This window comes from Struthio camelus, chromosome 5 (genome assembly GCF_040807025.1).
Source record: "Struthio camelus isolate bStrCam1 chromosome 5, bStrCam1.hap1, whole genome shotgun sequence".
Lineage (NCBI taxonomy): Eukaryota > Metazoa > Chordata > Aves > Struthioniformes > Struthionidae > Struthio > Struthio camelus.
This window is the reverse complement of record NC_090946.1, coordinates 64,056,352-64,071,993: the sequence shown is the minus strand read 5'-3', so window position 1 is coordinate 64,071,993 and position 15,642 is coordinate 64,056,352. Positions and strand designations below refer to the sequence as shown.

The 15,642-nt window shown below is 33.9% G+C and overlaps 1 protein-coding gene across 2 annotated transcripts in view; it reads left to right on the top strand.

Moving 5' to 3' along the window:
• The window catches only part of EML5 (EMAP like 5), a 134,959-nt gene that overhangs the window by 42,215 nt on the left and 77,102 nt on the right, over window positions 1–15,642 (top strand). For both annotated transcript variants that reach the window (XM_068946752.1, XM_068946751.1), the window contains exons 6-11: window positions 2,987–3,122; window positions 7,240–7,441; window positions 8,689–8,826; window positions 9,585–9,841; window positions 12,439–12,651; window positions 14,453–14,620. In XM_068946752.1, the coding sequence (XP_068802853.1) occupies window positions 2,987–3,122; window positions 7,240–7,441; window positions 8,689–8,826; window positions 9,585–9,841; window positions 12,439–12,651; window positions 14,453–14,620 (1,114 nt within the window). The remainder of the gene's footprint in view (window positions 1–2,986; window positions 3,123–7,239; window positions 7,442–8,688; window positions 8,827–9,584; window positions 9,842–12,438; window positions 12,652–14,452; window positions 14,621–15,642) is intronic.

Here is a 15,642-nt window from a genome sequence, read left to right as displayed (position 1 = left end):
TTTGGGTTGCATTTTCAAAAATCTTTAGGCTTCTAAAGAAACAGAAAGAGGATTTTCAGAACATTAGAGATAATGCGAGTTAGCCTTCTAATCTGCTTATGACTCGAAAATTCCACTATATTTCTGTTTGGTCACAAATACTTGCAAGCCACATGAAAATGTGGCTAATCTTAAAAGCCGGTGTCCTGAGGATGGACGTTTCACATTGAAAAAATTGAGTTCTTCCACATTTACCTTGGAGTCTTGATTGTCGCTGGACGTTTTACCAAGAATTTCCTTTTTTTTTTTTGTAAAGGCTGAGAAAGATTGTTTATTTCTTAACTCTTAAAGTAATGATATCCCAGTTAACTGACACTGGAGAAGCAAGCACAGTCCATACTTCATTATGATCAGTCCATTATGATATTTGCTTTAGCTATAGTTTGAAGAGAAAAAATAACGTGATAGGAGAGGATTGTCATGAGTACGTGGAAATTCTCACAGGCCACGACACTGGATTCTAGTTTGTTATTTACCTGAATAGGTTTATCTGATTTCAAAGTTAATGTCCCCTTTGAAAATTGTTTTCACTTTTGGCAGTAATGTGCTTCAGTGCTTCAAAATTGTGGCCCAGATAGAGAAGCTATTTCTACTCCTTTACAAAACTGAAATTTCAAAACAATCTTATAGAAGTTTTATACCAGTTATTAATTGTTTTACCGTCTCTTGGACAGTAGTTCCAGAACCCTTTTTTCCCTTCCATAATTCTTAATGATTTCCTGTTTTTTCCTCATCGTAGCTGAGTGTTAAATATTCTCAATAAGTATAAGAACAATTTTTAAAGTTCTCCTACAAATATTAGCCAAAGTTACATTTTTCAGTCGCACCACATACTGAAATGCCTGAGATGCTTTGGAAAGTAAGTTAGACTAATGAGTTGTTTCCTGAGGGAGGACCGGTGAGTTTTTTATGTCCTGAGGCCCAACTTTAAAATAAAAGCATATATTTTAAAATCACTTGTATAAATTAAATGATATAAAATAATCACTATATTTGTTATAAATTAATATTCTGTGTCATGAAATGTAAAAAAAAACCCGAGATATGTTTATTAACTGGTTGCATAGAAGCTGACTAATAATAACAAAGGGCCAGAACCACGCCTAAGGGAGATCACTGGAAACCTTTCTACTGACGTTTTTGGGGGTTGGACCAGGCCTTAAGGCAAGATGATGTGAAACCAAACTCCTTCTAGGGATAAGGAGCAGCAGCATTAGGATCATCATCATCATGGATGAAAGCAATATTGCAGCAATTCTCTAAACTTAGCGTTTATCACCAAACATATTAATCTACAGTTTTTGAGTTAGGTAGGTAGTACGTGGACCAAAAATACTCGATCAGTGCAGAATCCTTAGCCTGTACCTTCAAAACACGATGCATTTGTGTGCATGAGATATTTGCACAAATCTACTATTTCTAATTAATCCCTTTTCTGTTAAATGTTTGTTGTAAGAGTTTGGAGTGGTGAATCATGATAAGTAATGTTTGAGAGGTCCAGTCTATGAAATAATTTGGATTCGTAGGTTAGAGGAGTAAAATGTTTTAATAGATTGTTTTTATAATATGGGCATAGGGTAATCCGGTAACTGTGTATACTATTTTGGTTGTTCATTTTTTTGTTTCTTTTAAACAATTAATGTGAGAAAGGATGAATGAACAAGATGGATAACCAATGAAACGTGAACCTGTTTGTATACCCCAGGATGGGTCCTACAATATTGCAATTTTTCTTCTAAAGGTAGAGGAATATAAATGCAGAATATAAAGCCATGAGTATTAACACCATGTTCAGCATTACTAAGATATTTACTGGAGTTGAAATGAGTGCTGAGCAATTGAATGTGTCTTGTTTGGTTTTGTTGTTCTAAAGACAAAAATTCCTTAAACGCTGGAAAACCTGTTTCATGATGAGAAACAACAAGATTAAGATGAGCTTATCATAGTTTGTAAGAATATGCACAAGGATAGGTTTGCTAATACTGAATATATCTAAAATGAATGAGAACCTGAGAAAATACAATGGCTGGAAATGAAAGCTAAACAAGTTAAAACTGAGAAACAAAGCACAGATATTTTTTATTGGTAGTATAAATCACTCAGGTAATCCAAGAAAATATATTTTATTCTTTTCTTTTTTTTCCAGAAGATCAGTTGACTTTCCAAGAAAGATTGGAACAACTGGAATGGAAGTTGTTGATTTGCTGCAGGAATTATTGAATAAAACGTTATGCCTTTATTGATCAAGTTTATAATAGCCCTTTTGGCTTTAGAAACGATGAATTTTTAAGAGTAACAACTGTATATGGACACTTAATTGGTTAACTGACTTATCTTTATCTATTTTAAACTTAATCCCAATTAATTTATGACAGAATGAAATTAAGACAGGTTTGTAAGCTGTCAAACAAAATTTAAACTGATATAGTTCAGTTCGTTCTGGATGTGCCATTAAACTAGTGCGTATTTCTTGTTTGTACAAGCCCTAAAATCTGATTTTGGAGCGCACCTCAATTTGCGACAGTACTTAAGCATCTGTTCAGCCTTTAGCTGAATTAATGTAATTTTAAGTGCATATTTTGTTTTCTGTGTGGTGCATCCATATTGTCTTGAATGGAAATAAATGAAAATGAGTGCTTAAAAATTTTCCTGAATCAGAGCCTAAGTTCCTTTGTGTCATTTTCAGTTCCATCACCGTTTTGAAGAAAAACTATATTGTTAAAAATGGTTCTTTTAACACTTTTTTTTTTTTTTATCCAGGTCTGACCCTTTCATATGTAAAGCTTGTATTTGTTGCATATTTGTATTTATTGCATGCATTTGTTCCATTTTCAACAGCGTAACAGGTGGGAAGACATTCTCTACCATTGTGGAGAAGAATTCTGCTTTGTATTGTGGTATCCGTAATCTCCATATACTGTTAAATGTAATTTTCTTTTCTCTTCAGGCAGGAATTTTCAGCATGAACGCCTGTGAAGAGGGCTTTGCCACTGGTGGCAGAGATGGTTGTGTTCGCCTGTGGGATTTAAATTTTAAACCAATTACTGTGATTGATCTCAGGGAAACAGACCAAGGATATAAAGGTAAAAAGAACCCTGTCACTTCTGGTATACTATCAGGTAGGAAATTTGTCACTGCTTTGAACAAGAAAAGACTTCTAAAAATAAAAATAGAATTGTACTTTCATATATTTTAATATGAATTATTTGCCAGATGAGAAATAGTTTATGTTTTGATGATGTGCAGTAATGTGAAGATCACATAGTCCTTTGAAGATATGCAAAATATCATAAAGTGGTAGAGACAGAGATTAAACTTTTTTCTTCTGAACTAATAACATGCACGTTTTTCCGACAGCACAAAAGGTTTTATCAAGGAACAGTAACACTGAAAGAGAACTTTGAAGAGACAATGAGGTCTATGATGAAAAACAGCAGAGTGCAGAAATTGCGTTACATAGTTATCCAAATTTTTAGCAAAACTGTTTGGCAATACTAATTTACACTTCCATAGTGTTTAGAACTCTTCTTAGATATACCAAATATATAATAAAGGATGACCTTGATTTACCATTTATGTCACGCTAAAATGCTACATCTAGCCATCTAGCTTATTTAACATCATTATCCTAGATATTGTTGCGGTAGTAATTCAGGAAAATAAAATAAACTTATACTGCAGTACTAATGTCACTTACAAAATTGCTTTCATTGGCTTTTGGCCCCCCTCCCCCACCCAGTCATTTTACTCTAATCTTTTCTAAGGTCTTGCCAAGAATTTGACATACGGTGCAGTGTCTGAAGACAATCAGATACATCAGTGGCAATGAATAACTCATTACAAGCAAGTGAAATAAATATTTGAGTTCTGTAATTGATTTGGAAATCCTGCCAAAATTGTCAAATAGTCCAACAAAATGGAAAGCAGTCCATTTTAAATGTCCTGGGGCACAGTGACTGTCATTAGCGGGACAATTTATGAGAAATAATTCCTTCAGTCTTCAAGCCAAGGGCACGCATATCCAAATTCATAATTTCTTTACTTCATAGAAAGATAGACTCATTTTCTGTCTCCGGTATTTTATAAACCTGCTACGTAACTGACTTTTTCTGGATAAGCATTTCAGTTTCTGTGATACCTGACAGATTTATTTCAAAGCGTTAAAAAATCGTAGAACTCATTTCTCAATACAAGAATTACATTTTAGGATTCCATTGAAAGCCTAATTAGTGTTTCACAGTAGTGTGCATATAATGGGACTTGCCCCTTCCAATTAGGAAGATTAAATCTAGTTTTTAATATATTTGTCAAGAGTAAAGAAAAAATATACGTTTACATTCAGCTATGTTTCTGTCTTCTGGTACTCTATTAACCAATTAACTTAATGTTCTTAGGAGATACTCCAGATCTGTTAATTAGATTTGAAGTGAATATACATTTTCAAATGCATTTTGAAATGAAACCATTCTTCTCTTGTGTCTCATTTTCAAAATGCTACTAATATTAGTGCATCTATGATTTCTGCTATTGTTAATTATTTTTCTTTCAAAGCAATCTATTTGTAGATACTTTCCCTTTCTTTCAGTAGTATATTTAACTGTAGCCCTCTTTAAGTCTCTAACAAAATTAGTTATCTTTTTATTTTAGCAACAAGAATAAATGATGTAGTGTAGCAGTGACTATTTTAATAAAATTGTGGAACACTTTTTATAATTTTATCACTTCCCCACAGATTTTTTTTCCCTTTTGAGCATAAACATATGTCCATCTGCAATAAGAAGTCTGGTGGTAAACTCAGACACCTTCACACTATTAAAATTTCCTATAATTTGAATAACCACAGAACAGTTTATATAAGAACTTGACATTTGCCAAGGAAAATATCCCAAAGCCAAAATTATGTTTTACCATTAGTATAAAAACCCATCCAGATTTGGAAAAGAGATAATTAGGGCAGGTGGAAGAGAGAGAGAGATATCTGTTTGCGCTTATAGGTATTAGAAATTTTGGTAGGCTTATTTTTAAATTTGCTGCATTTCTCCTTTCTATTTCGTGTAATTGAAAGGTTCATTTCATTCCCAGTTTTTTTCTTTCAAATTTGTTCTCCATTGCAAGTGGTCTCCTTTGCTTTCAACAGAACAGACTCTTGCCAGAAGCTCTGCTGAATTCTTCTTCATCAGTTATGAGAACTCTACCTCGTCTTGCTTGACTTGTCAAATGCCTGTAGCACAGCTAATGGTTTTTATTAAAATCATATCTTTCTTAAATTCAGTTTCCTGAATCTTTTCCCTTTGATCTTTTACATGGCTGATTTATTTTTACCATACCCCTTTGAGGACTGCCTTCATGACCTCACCTTCTATTCATTTTCTTAGTTGCGTTCTCTGCTTCTCCTGTCCCTTATCTGTGGGTGATTTATCTGCGAATGCAAACTCAGATACCATATCTGAATGGATAGCTCACAGAGCTGTCAATTGACTCTAGATATAACTCTTTGCAGCCAAACTGCTTTTCAGAGTATCTGCATCCACAAGAAGCTCCAGATTACTAAAACAGATCTCCTAATCAAACATCCTAGTTATTTTTTTCTCTATTTTTTAATAGCTGTAGACAATATAGCCATATAATGTCTAAATTATAGGAGTGAATGATAGGGTGGTAATGCCTATATTCACCAGTGCAGCACAGTAATCTGTAAATCAAAACAGTTGGTGCTGAGGGCTTCATGTCCATAATATATATTCATTTTTGAGGGGCATTTAATTGAATTACCACTGGTCTGGTTCGGTGGACTGAACACTGCTTAGCAGTTGGAGCAAATGTAATGCATTCCTGGAGCACATCTCTCAGTTCAGTTTCACCCTGAAGAAATCTTGTCTGTGTATTCAAAGGCTGTTCTGGGGCGCAAAGCATGGTAAGTAGGCATGATCAGGAGCTTTGCTTCAGAAGCTCACCTTGTCAGAACTGAAACGCTGATGTAGGTGCACCGGACTGGACTGCTAACCCTCACGTTCCCTGTTTCAAAGACTTGCATTTTTTTTTCCGTGTATCTTCAATAAATTCTTTTCCCTCTGCACAGTTTAAAACATTTTTCAGAAGTACATCTTCTCATACTCTTACAATATTCCCTTCTCTAGTCTGATAGATATAATGTTGCCTCACTTACATTAATCCAGAATCGTTTTTCCACATATTAATCCAGTATAGTTTTTAATCAATCATTCTTGACCTGCCCTTCACAAATGTCATTTTTTAGGCAAAGTGAGTTGGAGTTAGGCATTGTTACCACCTGTTTGTTCTCTACACCTGTAACTGGCAGAATTGGTTTATGCTAGCAGACTGTAGGGAATACAGCCAGTTTTAAGAAGTGCATATTCCTAAAACTGGGCAGCTAAGACAGCATTCTCAGTATATAAGTGTCCTAGTTTCATTTTGTTTATTATTGCCGACCTTCTCCACAAACAAGTGCAATTTGTGAGTATTTGGCTCCACTGTAAACCTGGAGGCTAAGTCTGTTATTCAGAAATGTATGTTATATTCCATCCTTTTCCCATTTCAGCCCTTCATGTGATGTTGCCAGTAAGATCTATTTTTATTTTTTATTTAGTTGGAAAAATACTTCCAGGTACTATTCGGATGTTACAAAGACTGGTTTTAGGGGAAGCATCTCAGAAGCAGGCTGGAGAGAGGAGAATCAGGCTCTTTGACCGTCTTACATAACTTCTAAGACATACTCCACTGGCTACTTCTGTCACTTATATAGTTTGGGTTAGCCTAGTTAGTGATACAGGTCCGCTGTTTGATCAGAAATTGTATTTTATATTGTCAGCTATTTTGAAATAGAGAGTATTAAATACGTCCTTTCGAATGCAAAGGTCAGTATTATCTTACTCTCTTGGAGATCTCATAATACAAGATTTGACTACATTACCTTTATTAAAATATAGACATTTATTAAAATTAGACTTTTTAAAATTGAGTTGAATTGGGTTGAAAAGTTACTGTTCCAAGGACAGTGGTATGTGATGTAGTGTGGAATAGATAATGGGAGTAAATGGAGGAATAAGAGAAGGTGTATGGATATTTCTTGATATTTTCTTGCTTTTATGGTTTCGTCATACGGTTTTTGTCACGTGTTGTGTTACCTTTGTTTTGCAGGTTCACAGAACGTACCTCTCTAACAATCTTCTCCTTCTGCAGGTCTCTCTGTAAGAAGTGTGTGCTGGAGAGGAGATCATATACTAGTTGGGACACAAGACAGTGAAATTTTTGAAATTGTGGTGCATGAACGTAATAAGCCTTTCCTGATAATGCAGGGGCACTGTGAAGGAGAGCTGTGGGCTTTGGCTGTCCATCCTACAAAACCGTTAGCTATGACTGGAAGTGATGATCGATCAGTCAGGTTAAGTGCTGTGTTTTGTTTTAATATTTTATATTTTATTTAATATTTTAATATTTTATATTTTATACCTACAGCTCATTTTATAGATAGCATAATTGAAATGTACCCATTTTAATGGTATTAAAATATGGTACTGAAGCGCTTGTGATTCAGTTAAATTATGCATGAGATTAGAGATCTTCAGTACTAAAATGTAGTGGAAATTGTACTTCACAAAATTTACAGAAAGTACCAAACTTTAACAAATTTCATGCAGCCTAAGATTAAGCACACCTGTATGTGTACAAGTATACAGGAAGTGTTTGCTTTTCAAGAATTATGACGGACATTCACAGGTTACATGCAAAAAGAAATTAAATGTGAGCTTTTGGCTGTATCTAGTGAATCATCCAGACTATGAATTTTATCTCTACTTTTACAATCTTTGCGTGGTATAGTCAAGTACTTAACATTTTCACTCTTACCAGATTCACTTTTTTGATATAATGAGAATTAACTTCTCATTTAAGAGTTGTGATAAACTTAAGGCATCCATAGTAAATAAAATCTATATTCTGAGAAAGCCTAGTAAATGACTCCCTTTTACAAGTTTTCCTTTTCTTCCAGAAAAACCTTTTCTCTTCTTCCTTTGAAATTAAGTGATGGCATTTTTGTTAAATATCTAAATGTAACACCGTTAAGCAAAACACTTGTAGAATTATAAATATTTGGAGTTCTACTCTAGAATCCTAGGTATATATTGTAAATAATAGGTGTTGTAAATGTTTTGTGTAATGTCTTGTAAGTAGCTATTACTAGTGAAACTCAGAAGTTACAATGTTACCTAGTTAGGAGTTTAGATGTATTATGAATGAGGACTTGTTAATAGGAAGGCACATATTTGTACTGTAAAGTCTTTAATTGTTCTTCAACCTTTTTTTAGGTGAAATGATTAACAGAATAGTTTACTCAGTAGAATTTTCACTGGGTGTTTTAAATGTGTATATTATTATTCTCTTTATTTTGAGAAAGTCAAACAAGATTAATCTGCCCCTGAATTGTCTCATTAGATTTTTCCTCATTTTTTAAATATAAAAGTTTTCTTTTCTGTATGCAAAACTGACTTTTGCCTTAGAAGTTCCTGATGGAAAATTGTTTTAAAGTAAGACACTACCACATCCAGCGTTCTCCTGAAATTGTAGGCTTCGTACTTTCTGTCACACGGTTACAAACTATTCCCTACGTTTATAATTATTACTTTATTTTAGAATTTGGAGTTTAATAGACCATGCTCTGATTGCCCGGTGCAATATGGAGGAACCCATCCGCTGTGCAGCGGTTAGTACTGATGGAATTCATCTTGCACTTGGCATGAAGGATGGCTCTTTCACTGTGCTTCGAGTCAGGTATGTTACAAAAATTAAAATTGCTATATTATTAAACTTCTTCAAACTTCAATCTAATTGCTTTTATAAACTATATATACTGTTACTGTAGTGAGCGTACAGAAGGAGATCACTTAATTTCGGTTTGAAAGTGCTGGTCCTGAGGGTGCTCAGATGATTTAAATATACTTGTGCCACTCTGATTTGATGGAAGAGACTTTCCATAACAGCACGTTTGGAAAAGTATATTGTTCTGTTTACAAAAAAGGTAGGGTTCTAGGGTATAATTTACTTTAGGTTTTAGCTTCATTAATTATCCTTGAATTATTAGGACATGAATTGTTGTCACTTCCTTAATTGTTTGCACGTGTTGGAATGCTGCTGCCAGCCCATCACCCATGCAAAATTGATGCTGTAATCCCACAGTTTTACAGGGCAAATGATGCCTGTGGTCATGTCAGTGAACTTTCCTTCCCCTGAGTGAATAAAGAGCTGGTATTCTACCAGATTCTTTTGTTGTTGTTGTTGTTGTTGTTGTTGTTGCCACAGCTTTACAGCTTTTGTTCTCTCTCCATCAGCCAATGCAGGACCTTTCTGTGTCGGTGTTCCTTTATTTTTTGGGGGACATACCCAACCCTTAAAATAACAGTGCTGTGTTTGTACACATGGTGATAAAGTTCATTTTGTCATTTTACGATTTTGTCATTTTTTAAAGCTGGGAACTTGACCATATGATAAGACTTTTCTGTACTTATGACCTGCTTTCTTTCATACTACAGAGATATGACTGAGGTTGTTCATATCAAAGACAGGAAGGAAGCTATTCATGAACTAAAATATTCACCAGATGGGAATTTCCTAGCTGTTGGTTCCAATGACAGCTCTGTGGATATATATGGTGTTGTTCAGCGATACAAAAAAGTTGGGGAATGTATTGGATCTTTAAGTTTCATCACCCATATGGATTGGTCTTCGGACAGTAAATATTTACAGACCAATGATGGCAATGGGAAAAGACTTTTTTACAGGATGCCAAGTAAGATTCTGAGCTGCCTTTATGATAATCGGTACATGTGACAGATAGTATATACAGTAGTTTTATGAAAACAGCTAAATATAGATCCTGGTTCAAAGCACTGGTTTACAGAGAAAAATTTTCCTTTTCAAGTTTGTGCAAAAATCTGCTATATTTGAATAAGTACAGCGTTTTTGCCAAAGTTACTTAGCTATTTTTGTCCTTAAATATTTACTCTTCTTTATTACACATATTTTAATGGTAGAGATGCTGACTTCTTGTTTTATTTCTCAGAAGTAAAACTTCACTCCCACTTTTTAAGAGAAAACAATCATATATTCAAATTCAGTTTTGCAATATCTTAATAGCATTGTAGTATTGAGCTTTAATGGGTTTAATGGGTTGTAATTTACACAGTATGTTTTTGAAAATGTATGCAAAGATCAATAAATTCTGTCTCAGGTCATCTTATTTTCTAGAGTTATGTTTGCAGCAGAACTGAAGAATTTAATTTACAAGGGCTTTTACAGTGGGAAATTTGTATTTGATAGAAACAATCACAACAACAGAACAATAGAATACAAATGGATATGGAAATATAACTGGACTAGGCAACTATATAGAAAATTACAATTTAGATAAAAGATTACATAAAATAAGGGTATTAGTATGTTAGGAACTATTCACTGGATGCAAAAGAAATGTTGAAGCTGGGATACACGTATGATTCAAGCCTGCAACCTTCAAAATGAATAAAAATATTATAATGAAATTTAGCTGGGCAGCGCACGGATAGCATAAGTTGAAATGTGGGTTTTATTTCTGTTTTATGGCGGGGGACTATTAAAGAATTAATCAGTTTTCAGATTCAAAGTATGTGGCAACCCCATTATTATAAATATTTCCAAGACGACAGGAACAGTCCCATACCCATGAAACAGATTTTAGTCAAAATAATACCCTCTGCTGTGGACCGTAAATGTGCATATTACATACATTTTCAAATTTAAGTAGTCATGATATGTCAAGGGCAGTCGTCTTTGTCACAAGGTTTAACTTGTTTCTTCTGTGTGTATGCAGTTATTATATAATTGCATTCTATATTTTTCCACTCACGGTATTAGTATTAAGTATTTTGTCATCATCACTTACTGTATTGTCCCTTCATTTATTATATAGTATTTGCACTTTGCACTGTCTGTTGCTTATAGTTGCACAGAGCTTTTTGTGACTCTTTTTGCTGAAGTATTTAACTCGTTCTGTATATAACTGATTTTGTGCACCGACGATGTATAAGAAAAGATAGTAAGTGAGAATTTTATTAGACTGTAACCAAATGCATGCACAAAGGAGGAGCAAATTGAAGTTAACAGAGGCAGCCTTCAGCCTGGAGTTCTTTAATGTTAATGTGTGCGATTTTGAAATCTGGTTTATGTGAAATATTTTAATGAAGGTAGGGAGGTTAGAGAAATCTCCTAAATATTTTAAAACAACAAACTGACTCCTTTAGCACTTGGAAATTCCACTACAAGTGAGTAAGGAACTTACAGCTGCCTAGTAGGAGATCTGTAGGACTTAGTCATGGGTATAATCAGTATTAGTAGTCATCATTTACATGGATTAGTGACTGAAAAAGATTAGAAGATATACCTTGTAAAAGGGTTAAGTTGTTTCATCTTAGCCAAAGAAAGTTCAAATAGGGCCCCCGAGTTCCTTTCAGTTTTTGGAGGAGGATACAGCGGTTACTCTTTTCTCTAGTGTTTATCATAAAGCCTTCATTTTCAGTGTATTTTCCACTTTGCTCTATCTTTTCCCCGTGGCTGGTCTTTACCCTTTTTATTCTAGTCTACTTCAATTCTCTCTTGCCCTTTCCAATCCAAAGCTCCTGCGTTATGGTACACACGGCTGCTCCCCCTTGCCTACTTACTCAGAAGCCTATTAGTATTAATAAAATTGTAGACAATGTCCTGCTCAGGTTCTGCAGGTCTGGCAGTTTCACACTCAGTCCACTTCACAACTTTTATATTTGCTTGCACTGTTCTTGTGTTCTTCCATGAGTACCTGCTTTTGGCCATTCCTGGAGACACACCATATGTCAAATGGGTCTTTGGTCTGACACTGCACTCACACTCTTGTATGAAATTTTGTCGGATAGAAACAATCTTATTACAGGTAGTGTTAATGTGAGATAACATAACAAGGATCTAAACGTAAAATGGGTGCTTTCAGTAATTTACAAAGGCCAAATCTATTCACTTTTGCTCCAAATAATCAAGTTTTTAGAATATATCAACAACAGAATTTTTTCGAACTTTAGCTTAGAATGGCTAACTGTATTTGGTAAAGCTTTAAAAATAACACAGCTTCAAGCAGTTATCAACAGAGAATAAAAACTGTAAAGTACAAAAAACTAGGTTTCTGTTAAGTATTTTTGACCGCAGGCCTTTAATATTGATATTGCTAATCATAGTGGAGAATTTTAGGTCAGGGGGTTTTTAGAGTGCTTGTTTTTAATTCTGTCTCAGTTGGGTTTGATTTCTAGATATTTTTTTGAAAACTCTACATTATTCAGACAATGCGTAAGTTAATGTTGGAAAATAACTGCTTTTTTTTCCTAGGTGGAAAAGAAGTAACAAACAAGGAAGAATTAAAAGGCATTCAGTGGGCATCATGGACCTGTGTTTCTGGCCTTGAAGTTAATGGAATCTGGCCCAAATATTCAGATATAAATGATATAAATTCTGTAGATGCCAATTTTATTGGGCAAGTCTTGGTTACAGCTGATGATTATGGAATAGTAAAACTCTTTCGATACCCATGTCTAAGGAAAGGTAGTACCTTTGCTTGAGTTCAGTTATAAATGCATGTGAATTATGAAGTTTGGTTATTGTAGAAAAAAGCCTTAGGAAACTTAGGAAATTATATAAATGTTCAATATTTATTTTTAGAAGTTTAATTTAAGCTCAAAGGTAGAACGCAGTAGCAGGCTTGTAAAGTAACAACTATAAAAGTAACTTTCATAAGATACTCTTTTGTTTACTTTTGAATAGGATATTCAAAGGTTTTATGCATGTTTTTAGTTGTAAAAAGTTTCTTCCTTTTTTGATAGAACTTTATGAGGTGAAGCAACAGCTACCCTTTCAAATGAGATACGTGTATTCAAGTATTTCACCATGGTCTTCAAGTAGTACTCTTTTCTGTGGCCCTGCGATCGATATTTAGGCCAGGGACTACCAAAAGTAACTTTATTAAGCCGTGAGAGCCAATAAATAAGTGAACAGCAAACTGGTTCTGTAATCAGACTATCCCACTGTCTGTGTTCTTTGAAGTCTTAAAACTTTTTCAAAACTTCTTACTCAAAAAATTTACTACTGGTAAGGACAAATCTTGGGAAACTTTTAAACCTGAAGCCTAAAGCAACGTATCTCACTCCTCGAGGCCGTGTAAAGAAGGAGAAATGCCTATCTTGTTAGGCGTGTGTCTGATGAGAAAGACTGCATTCTTCGAGTTATTCGAATAACTCCATTGTAGACCTCATTCAGATAGAGTCGAAACAGTGCATTCGTCACAGAGATCTGTGTGTCTTCAAACACAGTGTGATGGTGATAAGAGAAGAATCATCTTAACCAAAAAGTTTTTCTAGGGACTGGATTAATTGTTAGGTTTTGAAAGAGAAAACAAAAAATGTCTTATAATTGCATCATACTATGTTTAATGCTGTCTGTAATCATATGATCTTTTTGATGGGTCTTAGGATATGTCTTTAAGCAATATATGTTATTAGAGAAATGAAATCTTTAAGAAGACTTGATATTCCTTCATAACTTTCTCAAATCAAAAACTTTCAATTTTTTTAATGTTCTGGCCTTTTGCAAACAATATTTCAATTTTTTTTTTCTTGAGAGCGCTAAGACTTTTATTGGCAACTGAGGTAATACAAAAATATCCTCTTGAAACCAGTCTCCTTTCCAGTTGAAGGAAACTAATAATTTTCACATTTCATTCAATTTTTGCATTAGAATCATGAACTACAGTCATGAGAACCTGTATAAGGGAATGCTCTTAGGAACTTTTTTCAATAACAGATCTGGTTATTGAGCTGTAATTATGTTGGAGTCTTTGAAAAAGTTAACTCGTTGTAGTTATAACAAAAATAAAGGTGTGAGAATATGAATTGCAGGAAGTGCCTAGCACTCAGATTCCACAAAGGGAAAAGTGACAGCCAGACTGTGAGCACAAATATGGGCTTATTTTCACTATGCTAAATATATGATTTTAAAAATTAAATAAGTGCATCTTCTCAGTGCAGAACTATTAAGTGGCAAAATCATCATTTAATTAAAAAATCTTTTTTATTATGCTTCCTACTAGACTATCATGTGTCTTCTCTCTTTCTGTTTGACTTATTAAAGATACTATATCATAAAATCCATATTAAAATATTTATCTTAAAGACACATTAAAATTTGGGAATAGTGCCAAAAGTTAGTGCTACTAATTAAGGTAGTGCTAGTAATTAAGGTTTCTTAATTAACTGTTACATTATAGAGGGGTTCCTTAATACATTTTTCTAGTGTGCTTCTGAAAAATTTATTCCACACACATTGAAAGAGATTTTTGTTCTTGTTCTAGGAGCAAAGTTTAAAAAATATCTTGGACATTCTGCCCATGTGACAAATGTCAGGTGGTCCCATGACCACCAGTGGGTTGTTTCCATTGGGGGAGCGGATCATTCTGTCTTTCAGTGGAAATTTGTCCCTGATCGGAAGTTGAAGGACTCTCTTCATATAGCACCCCAAGGTGAGTAACTTATAAAATAATAGGAGGAAAGGTGTTAATAAGGAGGTAAAGTTGTTTGATGCAAGTATTAAAATAAATATTTAGAATAGTCAGGCTTTACAAAGTTTTTGTTCTTTAAATTTTGCAGTTTTGATAGTATCACCTAAAGACTTGCTCGCACGCTGTACGTTCAATCTATCAAGGCTGTGAAAATAACTCAACACTGAGTTCGCTGTGCAAGGGTAATCTTAAAAGTTCTGATCAACAATATGAATTTTGTACATATCTTGTTTTACTGAATTGAGGAAGAGTGGAGAAATTCATGTCACATACTCAGATGTCACTGGAAAAAGATGTTGTATATGCTCATTTGATTAAAGTGTTTGATGTATTTTGGTGTATGTAAACTTCTGAAGTTCTGATGTGCTAACTTAACCGTAGCGTGTGTGTGTGTTTTTTTTTTTTTTTAAAAGCACACTATCATTAAAGCTGAAGCAGAATATAGAAACTTAATATTTGCCAAAAACCTAGATCATGTTTTCACTGCTGACTAATGTAGCTGTTATTAAGGACTTTGTTCTGTAAGCGTATTTTAAAATCTTGAACTCTACTCGCAGCATATGAAGCAAAATACATGTGAAGTTCTCTAGAGAATTAATCATGTTGACTTACATCAACATCAGGGGTTTTTTTTATATTCATTCTCTCTTCTTGAGTAAGTTGAATGGAACATGGAGAATTTGGCTGTAATTTAAGGAGTTTGTTACAGCTGAGAAAGAATTTTTTCCTCAAAAAGTAATGATTTGATGTATAAATATGTATAGTGTTGGTTATGCTATATGATTTTAGAATAGGATAAAAATATATTAGATTAATTATTTAATAAATATGAATTTTAATTCTCAAGATTATATTGCCCAAGAATTCTAATTGTGTAATTGTTAATGTCTTGAGTAGACATTATATAAATATTATATTAGAATATCTTAAATTTTAATATACTGATAATCAAATTTCACATCATGTTCTAAGGTGCCCTGTTT